Below are 17,175 nucleotides of genomic sequence, written 5' to 3' on the forward strand. Positions count from 1 at the left end.
GAGGAGGCTGTGTTCCCATGTAATGTATGTGATGACATTGCCTAAACCCCCTTTCCATCTACCAACAGCAGAGCAGCACACTGTCAATAAATGTTTACAAAGTCACAAACCTACCAAGAGTATCCAATTCATTATCCATGGTGAATTGTCAACCTGAGCAATAAGTATCTCTTATTCATGTTGTTGGCAAACAGATTTAAGAATTCATTAGCAAACCCCTGGCATTGTTAAAGGGCAGCTGAACTAAAAAAAAAAACTTATCAGGATTAAAACGGCCTGTTGCATCAATATTAGTCAGAAACGTTTATTATAGTGTAACAATTGACTACAAAGTGTAAATAGCATAATATTTTGGTCATAAAGTTAGTATTTTCCAGAACTGAGATTTGCGAGATTTATGGAAGCTGCTATGTTCCTAGAGCCATTGGATATTTGAGGGTTGGGTTTTGATTTCGATCATGCCCACTTGCCCACTTACCCGGGATGGTAACGCCTAGGAAGAATTGTCATGCACGGAGAAACAGCTGCACTGATTGTGCTCTATCCAATCATACGGCAGAACCTACAGACAGTGAGATAGACCTGCCCACATTATGCAGGGACTCAGACTTGTTTACATAAGACAACACGTCATCAATTTTCTGTTGAAAGAACACATGGCACCTAAACCCTTTATCGAGTGGTCACCTGCTGATGTGTCTGCAACTGTTTTGGGCAAAATGAGAATTGAGACAATGCACACTTGCATCCCCTTTACGAAAAAAGATTGCAGTTAGAGTGCAGTATTACTGCAGAATGCTGCAAATACTGCGTCCAAAATAACACAGGGTTTTTTACTGCAGTATAACTGCAGTTCAACTGCAGTACACTGCAGTTATTCTGCAATTACTGCATCCAAAATACCACAGTCGACTGCAGTTACTGCACTTTTACTGCAGTTTCAAAACTGCAATATTTTTTCTAACATTCAAAACCCATTCGCGAGCATCTTGTGTCCCGCCGCAAACTTGTTTTGTAACATGATTCGCTATTGTTCCGAATTCCCTGCCGGTGACTCCTAGCACATCATCTTACAGCCCTCTCTCAGAGACACAAACTCTGTAACTCCAACTACTGCAGTAGACACCCCCTCCCCCACAGAAGACTAGCAGGCTAGCGTTGATTGCTAGGGGTCATGGTTGCCAGGGACCTTATCACACTGTGGGGTCAGCCAATCACAGGCAGTCATCTTGGGTCCTCCCTCTCTGTCTCCTCCAAGCAGTGACAGAGAGAGCAGCAACATAATCTCTGTCCTGCACATCAACTGCACACATCTCTTTGGACATGTGGGATGTTTGTGTACAAAGTGAGTTGTGTGACATGTATATACACAGAGTGTACAAAACATTCAGAACACCTGCTCTTTCCATGACAGAGACTGACCAGGTGAATCCAGGTAAAAGCTATGATCCCTTTTTGATTTCACTTGTTAAATCCACTTCAATCAGTGTAGATGAAGGGGAGGTGACAGGTTGAAGAAGGATTTTTAAGCCTTGAGACAATTGCGACATGGATTGTGTATATCTGCCATTTAGAGGGTGAATGGGCAAGACAAAATATTGAAGTGCCTTTGAACAGGGTATGGTAGTAGGTGCCAGGTGCACCGGTTTGTATCAAGAACTGCAACGTTGCTGGGGTTTTCACGCTTAACAGTTTCTCGGGTGTATCAAGAACGGTCCACCACCCAAAGGACATCCAGCCAACTTGACACAACTGTGGTAAGCATTGGAGTCAACATGGGCCAGCATCCCTGTGGAACGCTTTCGACACATTTACATTACATTTTAGTCATTTAGCAGACGCTCTTATCCAGAGCGACTTACAGTTAGTGAATACATTTTTTTTTTATTTTATACTGGCCCCCCGTGGGAAACGAACCCACAACCCTGGCGTTGCAAACGCCATGCTCTATCAACTGAGCTACATCCCTGCCGGCCATTCCCTCCCCTACCCTGGACGACGCTGGGCCAATTGTGCGCCGCCCATGAGTCTCCCGGTCGCGGCCGGCGGCGACAGAGCCTGGATTCGAACCAGGATCTCTAGTGGCACAATTAGCACTGCGATGCAGTGCCTTAGACCACTGCGCCACTCAGGAGTACACCTTGTAGAGTCCATGCCCCGACGAATTGACCTGTTCTGTGGGCAAAAGGGTGGGGTGTAACTTAATGTTAGGACGGTGTTCTTAATGTTTTGTACACTCAGTGTATATTGTTCTTCATACTTGGTTGCATAAATTGGATTACAAGATGGCGCAGATGGAGAAAGCCGACACCTTATGAGTTCCAACCCGACTTTGCTATTTAGTTACTTTTTTTGTACAGAAAGTTCATATTATCACATATGAACGGCGAAGCACTTTTGGACATTAGATCGACAGTTACTAACCTCGATTTCGACTTCAAATCCGACTTCAACTCCAACTCAGCTGTTCCCTTTTTCACACCCGACCCTATTGCTTTGTCTCGAGCTTTTGCTCACCTAATATAGAATACCTCATGGTAACTAAGCTTCAAACCTTTTTATCTACCAAGAGAGTTCTTATCTGTAATTGTCACAGCTGTCTACTACACTATGGTGTCCCACAGAGCCCAAACAGGCTACTTTCCACACTGCCCACCTACGGTCCAGAGGAGTATGGCTCCGGGGTATCCAGTGGACTACCATCATTTGGATTATGCCCTCTCTCTGGAGCCTATGCCAATGGCGCAGCATAAACGTTATGGCCCCTCTCCTCCACCACATGGATTACATGCAGGTGTGCAAGGGGCTATTCCTGTCGACAGCCCTGAGGGACTGGAATATTTCACCCTGGGAGTACAAATGGCGTTGGAGGAGCCAGTTGCAGACCGCAGTGAGGTTCTGCAGCCACCCAGGCTCTACATTGCAGAGCAGCATGATTTTCTGCCACTCGCAGCTCCACAGGTGGCCCTGCAGTTCTAAAGCCGGCCTGCAGTCCACTGGTCATCTGTGTGGGAGCCAGCTCAGCCAGCTCCTCTGCAATGGCCCCTATTGGAAGCACCCAGGCCAGTCCAGCGACCCCTGCGACTACCAACAGTCCGGTCGCCTGGGCTGGATCAGCGATCCCTGGGACTACAGCCAGTCCGGTCACCTTTGGTGCTCCAGCCAACACCCCAGCCGACGAGAGAGATGGCACTCCGGCCGCTGCCTCAGCTAGAAATCCAGCCTGTCCGGGAGCCACGAGCACCCTCACCAGATCATCACCAGCCAGAGCTTCCGGGCAAGAGTCTCCTTGGGATGACCGCTCTCCCATCTTACTGAAGTAGTGTCATCAATCCGCTTGTCATACTGTAGTCTTACCTATGCATTTGAAAAGTATTCAGACCCTTTCCTTTTTTTCCACATTTTGTTTTGTTACAGCCTTATTCTAAAATTGATTAAATTAGATATTTTTTCTCATCAATCTACACACAATATCTCATAATGACAAAGTAAAAACATGTTTTTAGAAATGTTTGCAAATGCATTAAAAAAACAATATATATACCTTATTTACTTAAAGTAAGTATTCAGACCCTTTACTATGAGACTTGAAATTGAGCTCAGGTGCATCCTGCTTCCATTGATCATTCTTGAGATGTTTCTACAATTTGATTAGAGTCCACCTGTGGTAAATGCAATTGATTGGACATGACTTGGTAAGGCATACACCTGTCTATAAGGTCCCACAGTTGACAGTGCATGTCAAAGCAAAAACCAAGCCATGAGGTCGAAGGAATTGTCCGTAAAGCTCCGAGACAGAATTGTCTGGAGGCACAGATCTGTGGAAGGGTACCGAAAATTTTCAGCAGCATTGAAGGTCCCCAAGAACACAGTGGCCTCCATCAGTCTTAAATGGAAGAAGTTTGGAACCACCAAGAATCTTACTAGCGCTGTCCGCCTGGCCAAACTGAGCAATCGGGGGAGAAGGGCCTTGGTCAGGGTGACCAAGAACCCAATGGTCACTGTGACAGAGCTCCAGAGTTATTTTGTGGAAATGGGAGAACCTTCCAGAAGGACAACCATCTCTGCAGCACTCCACCAATCAGGCCTTTATGGTAGAGTGGCCAGACGGAAGACATACAACAGTAAAAGGCACATGACAGTCCGCTTGGAGTTTGCCAAAAGGCACCTAAAGACGCTCACACCATGAGAAACAAGATTCTCTGGTCTGAATGCCAGGCGTCATGTTTGGAGGAAACTTGGAAATGCACGGTAGCAGGCGATTGTTACAACCATTTGACAAAAAAAAAACAATTAGCTGGACAAGTTAATGGAAACGTAACTATTGATATGAAAGACTGTGAAATGTTCACTTGGGAAAGGACAATGAGTATGGAACACTACTGTACGATAGTAATACTAGGTCCTAGAAAACCTTCAGAATTGGGAAACTTTTAAACATTGAGTGCACAGATCAAAGTGGAATGTTGCAGGTGAAAAATACTTACCAAAAAAGCTATTTTAGGTATCATGCTTGAGAGATGTGACCAAGGAGGCGCTGCACTACTACATGTTATATTCAACCCTAACCTTTGTTTTCTCGGATTTATCATAATTGCTGTAATTTTACACAGTGCATATAGAAAGTGCAATTCCCCTACCCACGACTATTATAGTCGAAACAGACTGCAAAACACATTGTGACTGATAGCAGCTACTTCTACTGTTCAAAATAGTAAATAATTCACAGGAGAATTCACTGTAGCACAAGTCTGCTTCATATACCTCATTCAAATACATAAAAAAAATATGACAAACACCACCCCATTCCACAGTGAAGTTAACATATTTTATTTCTTTAAGTGCCATTCATGCATATTGGGGATGGGGGTGGGATAGACAATTCTAATAACACTGGAGTTATTTTACAGCACTAAACCAATACAAAGAGTAGCTGTGTCACCTCATTGGACAGCAAAAGTAATAAACCGTGCAATAACCAAAAATAGAGAAAAATAAAACAAATACAAGAAATGACAAAGACAAAATCAAAAACAGAAAAACAAACATATTATCAACATTGAAACACTGAATGTAGAACCATAGTACAGGTAAAAGGTAGTGTCACAAAAAGCCAACGCATTTTCATCACATATATACAATATAGATATATACATACTTTGTCACCCTCTGATTGGACAATAACAAAATACTCTATTATTTTCCCTCCTCTCTTTCATGAGTAAGTCCCACCCCTGCCTTGATGCCCCGCCCCCAAGAGGAAAAAGGGATGATTGAAAATACATTTATTTACAAGAAGCACAACACACCAGCACTGAATAAAATAGGCCTCAATCAGCAGTACTTGTTGGCAGATCTCCCATAATGTAACAAGGCTTATTTTCTTTTTTTCATATCATAGTAATCTCTCTGGCAGGTACATCTCCAGTGGTATTTAAACGTGTTAATTGTCCTTTCAAACAAAATGTACTGGGACAGACACACAGATTCAGTAAAGAGGGTGATGCATAAACATGATGATCCAGTCATTGTCTTTCCCTTACTCTCTCCCTCATCACATCCATGAGCTCTTCCCATCTCCTCTTTGCACTGTGGGAGGTGGGTTAACAACTACATACCCTTTGACGGTCCTCTAGTGTTTTTCATAAGTGCCCTCATTACCAGTAATGAAATGCAACATACCAAACATGCCCTGCCAAACACGGGCTGTCAAGACTTCCCTTCCACTTTTAGATCCACATTTAAACCATCTCCCCCTAAAACACCCATTCCTTGGGTCAGTCTCAATAGTCTACAGGACCCAAGCTGACCTTCTCTAGCAGTCAAATGGTAAATTCACCATCCCTACCCTCACCTCTTCTCCATAAAGTATTTATTGTTCACTAATGAAGTGACCTTGGCATTTTAACTGAATTAGCATTCTGACTGTTTTAAGGGGATACTGTGAGATTCTGGCAATAAAGCCATTTTTCTGCTTACCCATACGCTAGTGTACCTACAGACTTCCAGTCATTGCACTAACAGAGGCTTGCGAACTACCTCTTTACGTGCAGTATAAAGGAAGTTGAGACATAACATGGTATCCATGAGTTCATCGGACTCTGGGTAAGTAGAAAAACAATTGTCAGAATCTCGCAGTATCCCTTTAAATGACTGACTGATTTGATTTTGGCCAATAAACAAAGCCTAAACACTCAATGGGTATCCACAGGCAAGAAAATGAGCCACACACAACTGTTGTTTAAAATACAAGGAACATTTGGGAATCTAACCCAAAACCAGGTACAGGTAAAAGTAGCAGAAGTAAGACATGATGGAGAAAGATGGAGAAAAAGCAACAAATAAAAACATTTAGCCTAAAAGATCAAAACAAATGGGCAGTATGAACCATTTACAGAGTGAACTGGCTGCCAAAAGATCTGTAAAACCTTGCAGACATGCCTGGCAGTATAGGGTTTTGTGAAGCATTAGCTCTAGTTCCATCCAAGCCTCCCCACTTATGTGTTCTGCATCCTGTTTCAAAAAGATAGCCAAACAGTATCTTCACATGTATACTGTCACAACAGACAAAGGTGTCTGGGCTCAGCGGTGTTAATGTCATACTACAAACCCTGTCACGATTGTCGTTCGATCACAAAAAAACAAAAACATATTCAGCGATGATGGAGAGAAACAAAATCCAGCCCCAGCTTTAGTTTATCTAAGGGGGGCAACAGTGAAGATTTAGTTTATGAGGGATCCATAGTGAAAGAATGAAGGGAAAAGGTAAGCTGAACTGTGCTATACCCAGACCAAGCTCGCGTATAGGTTCAGCGCAAGCAACCATGTTGAGGGTTCAGGACAAGTCTGATTCAGTAGCCACTAAGGGACAGAGATGACAGGTGGACAGGAGTGTTTCCAGCACCACTAGTCTCCCATCTTCTCTTTCCACTTGGCTGTTGACCAAAGTACTAATTTCTCTGCATAAGAAACCCTGCCTACAAAATGCATATCTGCCTCTAACCCTTGCATTCATCTCTTTTTTTGTGCATCGGTTTTGTGCTCATTGATAGCATATGCAGATGATTGCAACAAACAATCATAGCCCTAAAATTACAATAAAATCAAAAACACACACACACACACTTTTTGTATTTCTTATTGTTCCTGATTGTATTACAGCATATTCTCTGCCTTGACTCTGACTGGTTCACAGCAAGGAAGATATTGGGGGAGATTGATACTGATTCAGATGATTTCAGATGAATAGCATCTGAATGAAGAACATTCCTATTGCATGGCTTGTAGTAGACCTTATGACTGAATAATTGAGTTAATCTGTACATTTCCTGCATCAGAAGAGAATAGGAAGATATCCTACAGTTCTTTGTGTAGCATTTACACTGAATTTAATAGGTGAAGAGACACCTACAGACAATATCCGTATACATGTACTCAAATTCATTGTGTATTAACTATTACTAGTGAAAGGATGTAGTGATTGAGAATGAGACAACTTGCAGTCTAAGTATTATTCAACAAGTCAAACAAAGGAAAGAAGGTGAAAAGGAGGTCTGGACAGATTTCTTACAGTCACCTACTCATGCATCTTTTTCAGACTTGTTGGAGTATTGGAGATAAAGGTATGATACATTGTTGACACAAAACCACAAATACTGCCGGTAATGTTGCTGAATTTACACAATTAGCTTTTTTTTTTTTATGGACCAGATGGGTTGGTTAAAGGACAACTGGATGGATTACCCTCTATGATTAAGCATTTGTGATCTTTATATCAAGCATAGTTCAATACAAAACACCAGGTCATAACATAACCTCAGTTACTGTAAACCTAACCTTACTACCAATAAACCCACCATTGGGGATCCATCGTCCACCCAAAAGGGGACCAACAAGCACAATCACATTACTCAAAGGCTGCCTGCGTTTTCCATAAAAGAATAACAATGAATTTAAAGAGAGAAACTCATCCAAGAAGCAGCTGAGGCCTAAAGCCAACACGAGAAGGATAACAAGTCGCTCAAATCACACAACAGTTACGGACGGACCTGGGGGGACTTTGGAAGGCTGCTGGCTAGGAGAGGGGGGCGGAAGAGGGCTGGCTGAGGGATGAAGACTGGAGCATGTGTTTTGACATGAACGTGTGCTACTTGCCTCATCAAGACAAGCACATAAGCCACCACTTAAACATGTTTTACTAAATATGATTGTCTTCAAAGTAACACTTTTTTTGCATGTTTTGTTTTTGTTTGTAAAAATGTCAGGACTCTGAAGTCTCTCTCGCTCTCTCCTCCGAAAGTGACACCTGTTCTATGGTTCTGTATCCCACCAACAACAGTCCGTCTCCTTTTACTGTGAGCATACAGCTCAGCCTGGCTTCTTCCTCATACACTCATCTCCTCTGCACCTCCTGGACGCTCCTCGTTAGGGGCAGAACATCTAACATTAGACAATGGAGTCCCAATCAAAGTCATCCTGGATGTCATCTGCTGGCATGCGGTGCATCTGGAAGTTTCTGGGAGGGATCATGTGCTGCTGGTTCATCTGCGCATGGTGTCCTAAGAGAGGAGAGAAGGGGAGTGAGGGCACACACAAATACACATACACTGTAGAAGCTTCATTGGTTAAATGAGTAGTTGAATGGGAAAAGGACCCGTCAAGGTGTTGTTGTAGTGCTTGTTTAATGTGGAAGGATAGGTTTGATGGATTCTGAGTGTACTGTATAGACCATGCCCTTGGCTGAGACATAGTTTAGTTGAATGGGGGCTGCAGATGTACTGTACCTGTCATGGTGGGGCCTGCGCTGCTCATGGGGGGCATGTGGGGGTACCCTGGGGGCCCCATCATAGACATGCTCTGTCTGGAGTCCATGTAGAGATTTCCTGTGGAGAGAAAGACAAACTTCACTCAAATATCCCAATCCCAAAATAATGTATGCGCTAGCTTAAACAATCCTCATCATCCCCAGCATTATTGCAATGTAAGTTCACATAAAAGGAAAATGTCATCAATGTCCTGATAATGTGAGTGGTCTGAAATGCTAAATGCAATAATAGTGTGAGCTAGGACGTAGGTTAGAGGTGAGGCTCACTGACCTGTGGTGATGTGCTGGCTGGGCTTGTTGGGGTGCATGGAGCCATGGCATACGGGTACTGGCGGTGGCTGCACTGCCCCCTGTGGCTGAATGACACCGGTGCGGGTGAAGAACTGGTTGATAGACGAGCAGAGATCAGCGATCTGGGTGGGCTCCAGGGACCAGTTGTTCAGCTCTGCTTGTCTCATGCTCTCCTTTAGTCCTGCACGGGGTCAGACCCAAATGCATCATCAGCCAAGGAAAACAGCAATACACAGCCACCTCAGCATCACACCAGTCAAACCATTTCAGTAGTACTAGCTGCTAGTCACTGCAGTGAAATGTCTCGACAACAGTTGAGTTATAAAAATCACCAGTCAAAATGTCCACGCCACATAAATGTCAAAAGTGGGTGTAGATAAGTTTGTCTATGTAAAAAACATCCTTTATTACATAACTAACCTTTAGCGGTGATATCTAATTAAAACCTACTTTGCTATTGTATACTTCGCTAGCACAGATTGGAATATGTTCCGGGATTCATCTGATGGCATTGAGGAGTTTATCACATCAGCCACCGGCTTCATTAATAAGTGCATCGATGACGTAATCCCCACAGTGACCGTACGAACATACCCCAACCAGAAGCCATGGATTAAAGGCAACATCCACACTGAGCTAAAAGGCTAGAGCTGCCGCTTTCAAGGAGCGGGACACAAATCCGGACGCTTATAAGAAATCCCGCTATGCCCTCCGACGAACCATCAAACAGGCAAAGCGTCAATACAGGACTAAGATCGAATCCTACTACACCGGCTCCGACGCTCGTCGGATGTGGCAGGACTTGTAAACTATAGTCCCCGTGCCCCAAGAACGCCAAGGTAACCCGTAGCACTCACATCTGTAGCCATGAAAAACTTTGAAAGGCTGGTCATGGCTCACATAAACACCATCATCCCAGACACCCTGGACCCACTCCAATTCGCATACCGCCCCAACAGATCCACAGATGATGCAATCTCTATTGCGCTCCACACTGCCATTTCCCACCTGGACAAAAGGAACACCTACGTGAGAATTATGTTCATTGACGAGAGCTCAGCGTTCAACACAATAGTGCCCTCCAAGCTCATCACTAAGCTAAGGACCTTGGGATTAAACAGCTCCCTCTGCAATTGGATTTTAGACTTTGACGGGCCGCCCCTCAGGTGGTGAGGGTAAGCAAAAACACATCCGCCACGATGACCCTCATCCTGTACTCCCTGTTCACCCACGACTGCATGGCCGCACACGACTCCAACACCATCATTACATTTGCTGACGACAACGGTGGGAGGCCTGACTAACAACGACGATGAGACAGCCTACAGGGAGGTGGTCAGAGACCTGGCAGTGTGGTGCCAGGACAACAACCTCTCCCTCAACTTCAGCAAGACAAAAGAGCTGATCGTGGACTACAGGAAAAGGAGGACCGAGCACGCCCCCATTCACATCGACGGGGCTGTAGTGGAGACGGTCGAGAGCTTCAAGTTCCATGGTGTCCACATCACTAAGGACCCATCATGGTCCAAACACACCAACATAGTCGTGAAGTGGGTACGACAACGCCTCTTCCCCCTCAGGAGGCTGAAAAGATTAGGCATGGGCCCTCAGATCCTCAAAAAGTTATCCGGCTTCACCATTCAGAGCATCTTGACTGGCTGCATCACCGCCTGGTATGGCAACGGCTCGGCATCCGACCACAAGACGCTACAAAGGGTAGTGCGTACGGCCCAGTGCATCACCGAGCTCCCTGTCATACTTAAATCAATCACCTAACCAAACCTACATTTAGATATTACCTCAAATCACCCCAACTACCTCATACCCCAGTACACTGATTCGGTACGGGTACTCCTTGTATATAGCCTGTTTATAGCCGCGTTATTGTTATTTTATTGTGTTACTTTTTTTCTTTATCTATTTGCTAATTTTCTTAATTTTTAACTGCATTGTTGGGAAAGAGCTCGTAAGTAAGCATTTCAGAGTAAAGTCTACACTTGTATTCGGCGCATGTGACAAATAAAATAAAATTTGATTTGTAATTGGATCAACTCTGACCTGCTGAGCTACACTGCATTTGGTCATTAAACTTGAAAGCAGCGTTCTTTATTTGAAGAGCTCCTTCAAATTAAACCCTTGATTGGCAACACTTCAGCACACCAACGACAGAGCTCCAATAAACGTGCCTGTTGGTGCTCATCACGGGCATTAAGGCATTCAATCATTTGGATAAAATGACTCTTGTAATCACAATGAACAGCTTTTTAAAAATATTGGTAAAAAAATAACAGGTTGACAATAAGAAGAATATTAAAAGGCCTAACACATTGCAAAAATAAGCCAACTGTATAATTTGTTCGCATATCTCTTAAGGCTTAAGTTGGATGTGTCAATGCAATGGAATTCACATAATCCTTCATGGCCACACCTTGAAAAGGTGAGAGGTCGACATCAGCCCAGTTATAACTGCTGGCAATACGGCAGCTCTCTTTCAGTGCGTCCAGATTGGGGTACCAGTCAGAGGGCAGACCTGCAAACACAGAGGGGAGTACAGACTGGGTTTTAGAGGCTGGAGAGCAATCAGCATTTCATTTATTTGCAAGAGTACTCTACTCTGGCCACCGGGAGGAGCCGGTTCCCTCTAAAAAGGTTGTGGGGCTCCAGAGGTCCTATCTGCTGTATGGATGCAGCATTTGCTTTGTTCTCATTACAGCAAACCGCATAAATCAGATGATGATTTACGGTCTGTTGACCAAAAGCAGGTCTCTGTACTTAATGCAGAACAAAAAGATACTGAGGCAGCTCAGTCCAGCTGTGTCTCACTGGGTTATCTCTGAATGCATGTGAATATGTGTGTGTGTATGTGAGTGTGTGTGAGTGTGTGTGTGAGTGTGTGTGAGTGTGTGAGTGTGTGTGAGTGTGTGTGAGTGTGTGTGTGTGTGTGTGTGTGTGTGTGTGTGTGTGTGTGTGTGTGTGTGTGTGTGTGTGTGTTGCGGAGGAAAGAGGCAGGTCTTACCTGTGTTGCAGGCCATCTGTTGCTGGGCAGGATGGGGCTGGTGAGCCAGGCTCTGATGCTGCTGCTGGGAGGGATGCTGGCCGTGCTGCTGGGCATGTTGGGAGGGGTGCGGGGTGTGCTGCTGCGGGTGCTGGGCGTGTGAGGGGTGCTGCCCATGCTGAGAGTGTGGGTGTTGGTGCTGGGTGTGTTGGGCGTGTTGGCCGTGCTGGGAGAGGTGCTGTGTGTGGGGCGAGCCGTGGCCCGGGAGCTGGGGAGGGTGGGACAGGGGCACCTGGCCACCGCTGCTGGAGTGGTTGTTTGTCAGGCTGTTCTGGGTGCTGATGGTGCCACTGGGGGAGTGCTGATAGGAGCAGGCGGTATGGGTCTGCTGGGACGACTCCGTCGGCATGCCCATCAAACCTGGAAGTCCATATACACACACACAGTCATCCTCATTACTCTGTGCTTAGGAGAATAGTCATTATTTGATATAAACATACAATGTTACAAACTACAGCAAACCACTTAAATATTGCAGATAAGTCATTAACACCAAGCAGGCTTGTAGGTTTCAGCTGTAAAAGCACCCATTCAAGTTAATGATGACAACATCATATAATCAGTAGATCTGGGTTTCCCTTGTTCAAGGAGCACTACACTTCAGACGACACAGCTGCCATTTTGAACGAGCAGCTAAAAGAACGGGTCAGCAGCAGCAGAGCTTCTGAAGGCCACAGAGAGCCCGAGCCTTTCTTCTTCCCAACACTGCAATTATTTTCGACAATTTTCATTGTGTTGCTGCACTATTTCGAAACAAGCACGACTGGAACATCTGCACATCCAACAGCAATCATCTGAGTGTAGGGGAGCGGTTCTTAAGAGGCCCTGTCCATCACGGCTTTGGCACGGTAAACCTATTTCACTGGAGTGCTTTTAGAGCCGACTTCAGCCCTGTGCCGCCGCAATCGCCCCAGAACACTCACTGCAGGGGTGACCAAAGGTGCATCTCTTATCGGTACAGAAAGCCCATTGTCCAACCAGGGAAATACAGAAAGCAATTAGCCTGCAGCCCCAGAATAATAATGTGAGCTCATTACCTATTATCAAAGCTGGTGAATTAGCTCACTGTCTACAGCACCAGGGTGTGAAATGCTCTCGCTCGCTTATTTACACTTTTTAATTGCAAGGGCTTGTCTGACAAAGATTTCACTTTTATGCATATAAAAAGGTAACAACTTTAAACTAATGAAACCTAGATGATAGATTAAGGGAGAGGAAGACTTTGAAAACATTAACATGAAATGCATTTGATTTGTGAAAGTAGGTTATACAAGGAAAAGCTTTGTCCTCATTTGCCCATAAACCACTTGTCAAGTGCTTTTTGTTCATCAGTCAATCAGATTACAAACAAAAAGCATTAAGTTCTAAAGGGCTGCCAGGCTTTGAGAGCCACACTTGATCTGGCCCTTTGTGATAGGTCTATATTATTATGAATATCATCATTATGGAAAATGCGCCAACAGATATAGAGGTTTGATACTGCAATCTTGTAATCATCTGAAATAAAGAATACATATATAAAACATCGTAAAAATATACGAGATTACAGGCTGCATTTACACTTTTCTCTCTCACACACACACATTACCAGTCAACATTTTGGACACACCTACTCATTCAAGGGTTTTTCTTTATTTTTACTATTTTCTACATTGTAGAATAATGGTGAAGACATCAAAACTATGACATAACACACATGAAATCCTGTAGTAACCAAAAAAGTATTAAACAAATCAAAATATATTTTATATTTGAGATTCTTCAAATAGCCACCCTTTGCCTTTATGACAGTCTCCAAACGTTTGACTGGTAGTAGATAGATAGATAGATAGATGGATAGATATCTATCTATCTATCTATCTATCTACAGTTGGAAGTTTACGTACACCTTGCCAAATACATTTAAACTCAGTTTTTCACAATTCCTGACATTTAATCCTAGTAAAAATTCCCTGTTTTAGGTCAGTTAGGATCACCACTTAATTTTAAGAATTTGAAATGTCAGAATAATAGTAGAGAGAATTATTTATTTCAGCTTTTATTTCTTTCATCACATTCCCAGTGGGTCAGAAGTTTACATACACTCAATTAGTATTTGGTAGCATTGCCTTTAAAAATTGTTTAACTTGGGTCAAACGTTTCGGGTAGCCTTCCACAAGCTTCCCACAATAAGTTGGGTGAATTATGGCCCATTCCTCCTGACAGAGCTGGTGTAACTGAGTCAGGTTTGTAGGCCTCCTTGCTCGCACACGCTTTTTCAGTTCTGCCCACACATTTTCTATAGGATTGAGGTCAGGGCTTTGTGATGGCCACTCCAATACCTTGACTTTGTTGTCCTTAAGCCATTTTGCCACAACTTTGGAAGTATGCTTGGGGTCATTGTTCATTTGGAAGACCTATTTGCGACCAAGCTTTAACTTCCTGACTGATGTCTTGAGATGTTGCTTCAATATATCCACAATTTTCCTTCCTCATGATGCCATCTATTTTTTGAAGTGCACCAGTCCCTCCTGCAGCAAAACACCCCCACAGCATGATGCTGCCACCCCGTGCTTCACGGTTGGGATGGTGTTCTTCGTCTTGCAAGCCACCCCCCTTTTTCCTCCAAACATAACGATGGTCATTATGGCCAAACAGTTCTATTTTTGTTTCATCAGACCAGAGGACATTTCTCCAAAAAGTACAATCTTTGTGCAGTTGCAAACCGTAGTCTGGCTTTTTTATGGCGGTTTTGGAGCAGTGGCTTCTTCCTTGCTGAGCGGCCTTTCAGGTTATGTCGATATAGGACTCATTTTACTGTGGATATAGATACTTTTGTACCTGTTTCCTCCAGCATCTTCACAAGGTCCTTTGCTGTTGTTCTGGGATTGATTTGCACTTTTCGCACCAAAGTACATTCATTTCTAGGAGACAGAAGCGTCTCATTCCTGAGCGGTATGACGGCTGCGTGGTCCCATGGTGTTTATACTTGCGTACTATTGTTTGTACAGATGAACGTGGTACCTTCAGGCGTTTGGAAATTGCTCCCAAGGATGAACCATACTTGTGGAGGTCTACCATTTCTTTTCTGAAGTATTTTGATTTTCCAATGATGTCAAGCAAAGTTTGAAGGTAGGCCTTGAAATACATCCACAGGTAAACCTCCAATTGACTCAAATGATGTCAATTAGCCAGAAGCTTCTAAAAACATGACATCATTTTCTGGAATTTTCCAAGCTGTTTAAAGGCACAGTCAACTTAATATATGTAAACTTCTGACCCACTGGAATTGTGATACAGTGAATTATAAGTGAAATAATCTGTCTGTAAACAATTGTTGGAAAAATTACTTGTGTCATGCACAAAGTAGATGTCCTAACCGACTTGCCAAAACGATAGTTTGTTAACAAGAAATTTGTGCAATGGTTGAAAAACAAGTTTTAATGACTCCAACCTAAGTGTATGTAAACTTACGACTTCAACTCTATCTATCTATCTATCTATCTATCTATATACTACCAGTCAAAAGTTTGGAGACTGTCATAAAGGCAAAGGGTGGCTATTTGAAGAATCTCAAATATAAAATATATCTTGATTTGTTTAACACTTTTTTTGGTAACTACATGATTCCATACACACACACATTAACCGACTGCATTATTCTGCTTTGAACTCTGACTCTTTTGTGCTTAGATTGGGAATGAGGCCAGAGGATTTAGCATGTGGCTTTAGCACACAGTAGACCATGAAAACAGCCATATGGATTTGCACTACGACTACTGCCTATTGAATCACTATTCATCCAACTCACTTAACTTAATTAGTACCAATTCCACTCTCCTTTGACCAACAGTTTAGTGCAAAACAATGGCCATAGAATAACCCTGGCCTCGTGCGCAAACTTGTCTACTACAGCACCCGATATGTGTCACCCCACTTGACGAGCACTCACCCTGTTGGCTGAAGGACTGCTCAAAGACAGACTTGTAAAGGCTGCGGAAGGAGGCACTGAGATCTTCAAAGTCGGAGAATAGGAGTTGCTTGTCCCTTTCTGGCATACTGTACTGGGGCTGGGGGGGCTGCTGGAGGGGCTGCTGGAGGCTCATGGACTGAGACACTGGCTCTGGATGGTTAGTCACCTGGGGAGGAAGAGAGAGCAGGAGAGGACGAGAAAGAGAGGAGAGAGATTTTGGAGCAGTGAATTAAATCAAATCTACTCTTCTTAGTACCTAACACTATTATTCAGTCATTCAGTACAAGCTAGCGGTCACACCTCAGTCTAACATACTATCCACAATACAAACCTATTACAGTCAAACAGACTACAACTTTCACTTTAACGGTTGAAGAGTGCTGATTACGCCATCAAACTGACTCTCGACTGGGGAAACACTTCTCAGAGATATCGGTGGATATCTGCACATAGATCTACTGGAGAACAAGAGCGAAACTGAAACATTGCACTAAATAAATAAACACGTTTTGCGTGTAACAGATCTATGCCTATATCTTAGTCCTGTCTACTAAGCTAATCGAACTTCTAAGAAAACATAATGAACATGTATAAGCAGCTAAATGTCAGCGTGTACAGTGGTCATTCTTCAATCTATCAGCTACTTACTTGCCTTTGACAGTCTTGATCGCTGCTTGCAGCCTCATCTCAACTAGTAACCAACATGAACACTAAGCCAATACTCAGATGGCCTGCAAAATGTATTTAAAACAAAATCAATACCAAAGCCTTGTACAAATAACCATTCATTTTACCCATGTACAGTATACGCGTGGGGGTCGATTTTTATCAGCTGGTGTATGAGAATGCAGGCAATGTTGTGCTCTAGCAAGACTGTCTAAAGTTTATCATCATGAGAAGAACACTAATATGGAGTCATCACTATCCTATAACTGAGGAGACTTAACAAAGTAGTCTGGAAGTTAAAGTCCACATTTTTTACCTCCGCATCACAGAGGTAGCGTTCAAGCCATCCCAGGTTTAACATGTGAAGGACACTAATAATGGAGCCAT

At 43.5% G+C, this 17,175-nt stretch overlaps 1 protein-coding gene across 2 annotated transcripts in view; it reads right to left on the reverse strand.

Annotated features, from left to right (window-relative positions):
• Positions 1-4,814: 4,814 nt before the first annotated feature.
• Positions 4,815-17,175, reverse strand: part of LOC121578427 (forkhead box protein J3) — an 87,178-nt gene continuing 74,817 nt past the window's right edge. For both annotated transcript variants that reach the window (XM_041892802.2, XM_041892803.2), the window contains exons 7-12: positions 16,102-16,288; positions 12,132-12,530; positions 11,544-11,645; positions 9,096-9,296; positions 8,784-8,882; positions 4,815-8,558 (exon numbers count right to left, since the gene is read on the reverse strand). In XM_041892802.2, the coding sequence (XP_041748736.1) occupies positions 8,446-8,558; positions 8,784-8,882; positions 9,096-9,296; positions 11,544-11,645; positions 12,132-12,530; positions 16,102-16,288 (1,101 nt within the window). In that variant the 3' untranslated portion in view covers positions 4,815-8,445. The remainder of the gene's footprint in view (positions 8,559-8,783; positions 8,883-9,095; positions 9,297-11,543; positions 11,646-12,131; positions 12,531-16,101; positions 16,289-17,175) is intronic.

Source organism: Coregonus clupeaformis, chromosome 12 (assembly GCF_020615455.1).
Source record: "Coregonus clupeaformis isolate EN_2021a chromosome 12, ASM2061545v1, whole genome shotgun sequence".
In the NCBI taxonomy this organism is placed as follows: domain Eukaryota; kingdom Metazoa; phylum Chordata; class Actinopteri; order Salmoniformes; family Salmonidae; genus Coregonus; species Coregonus clupeaformis.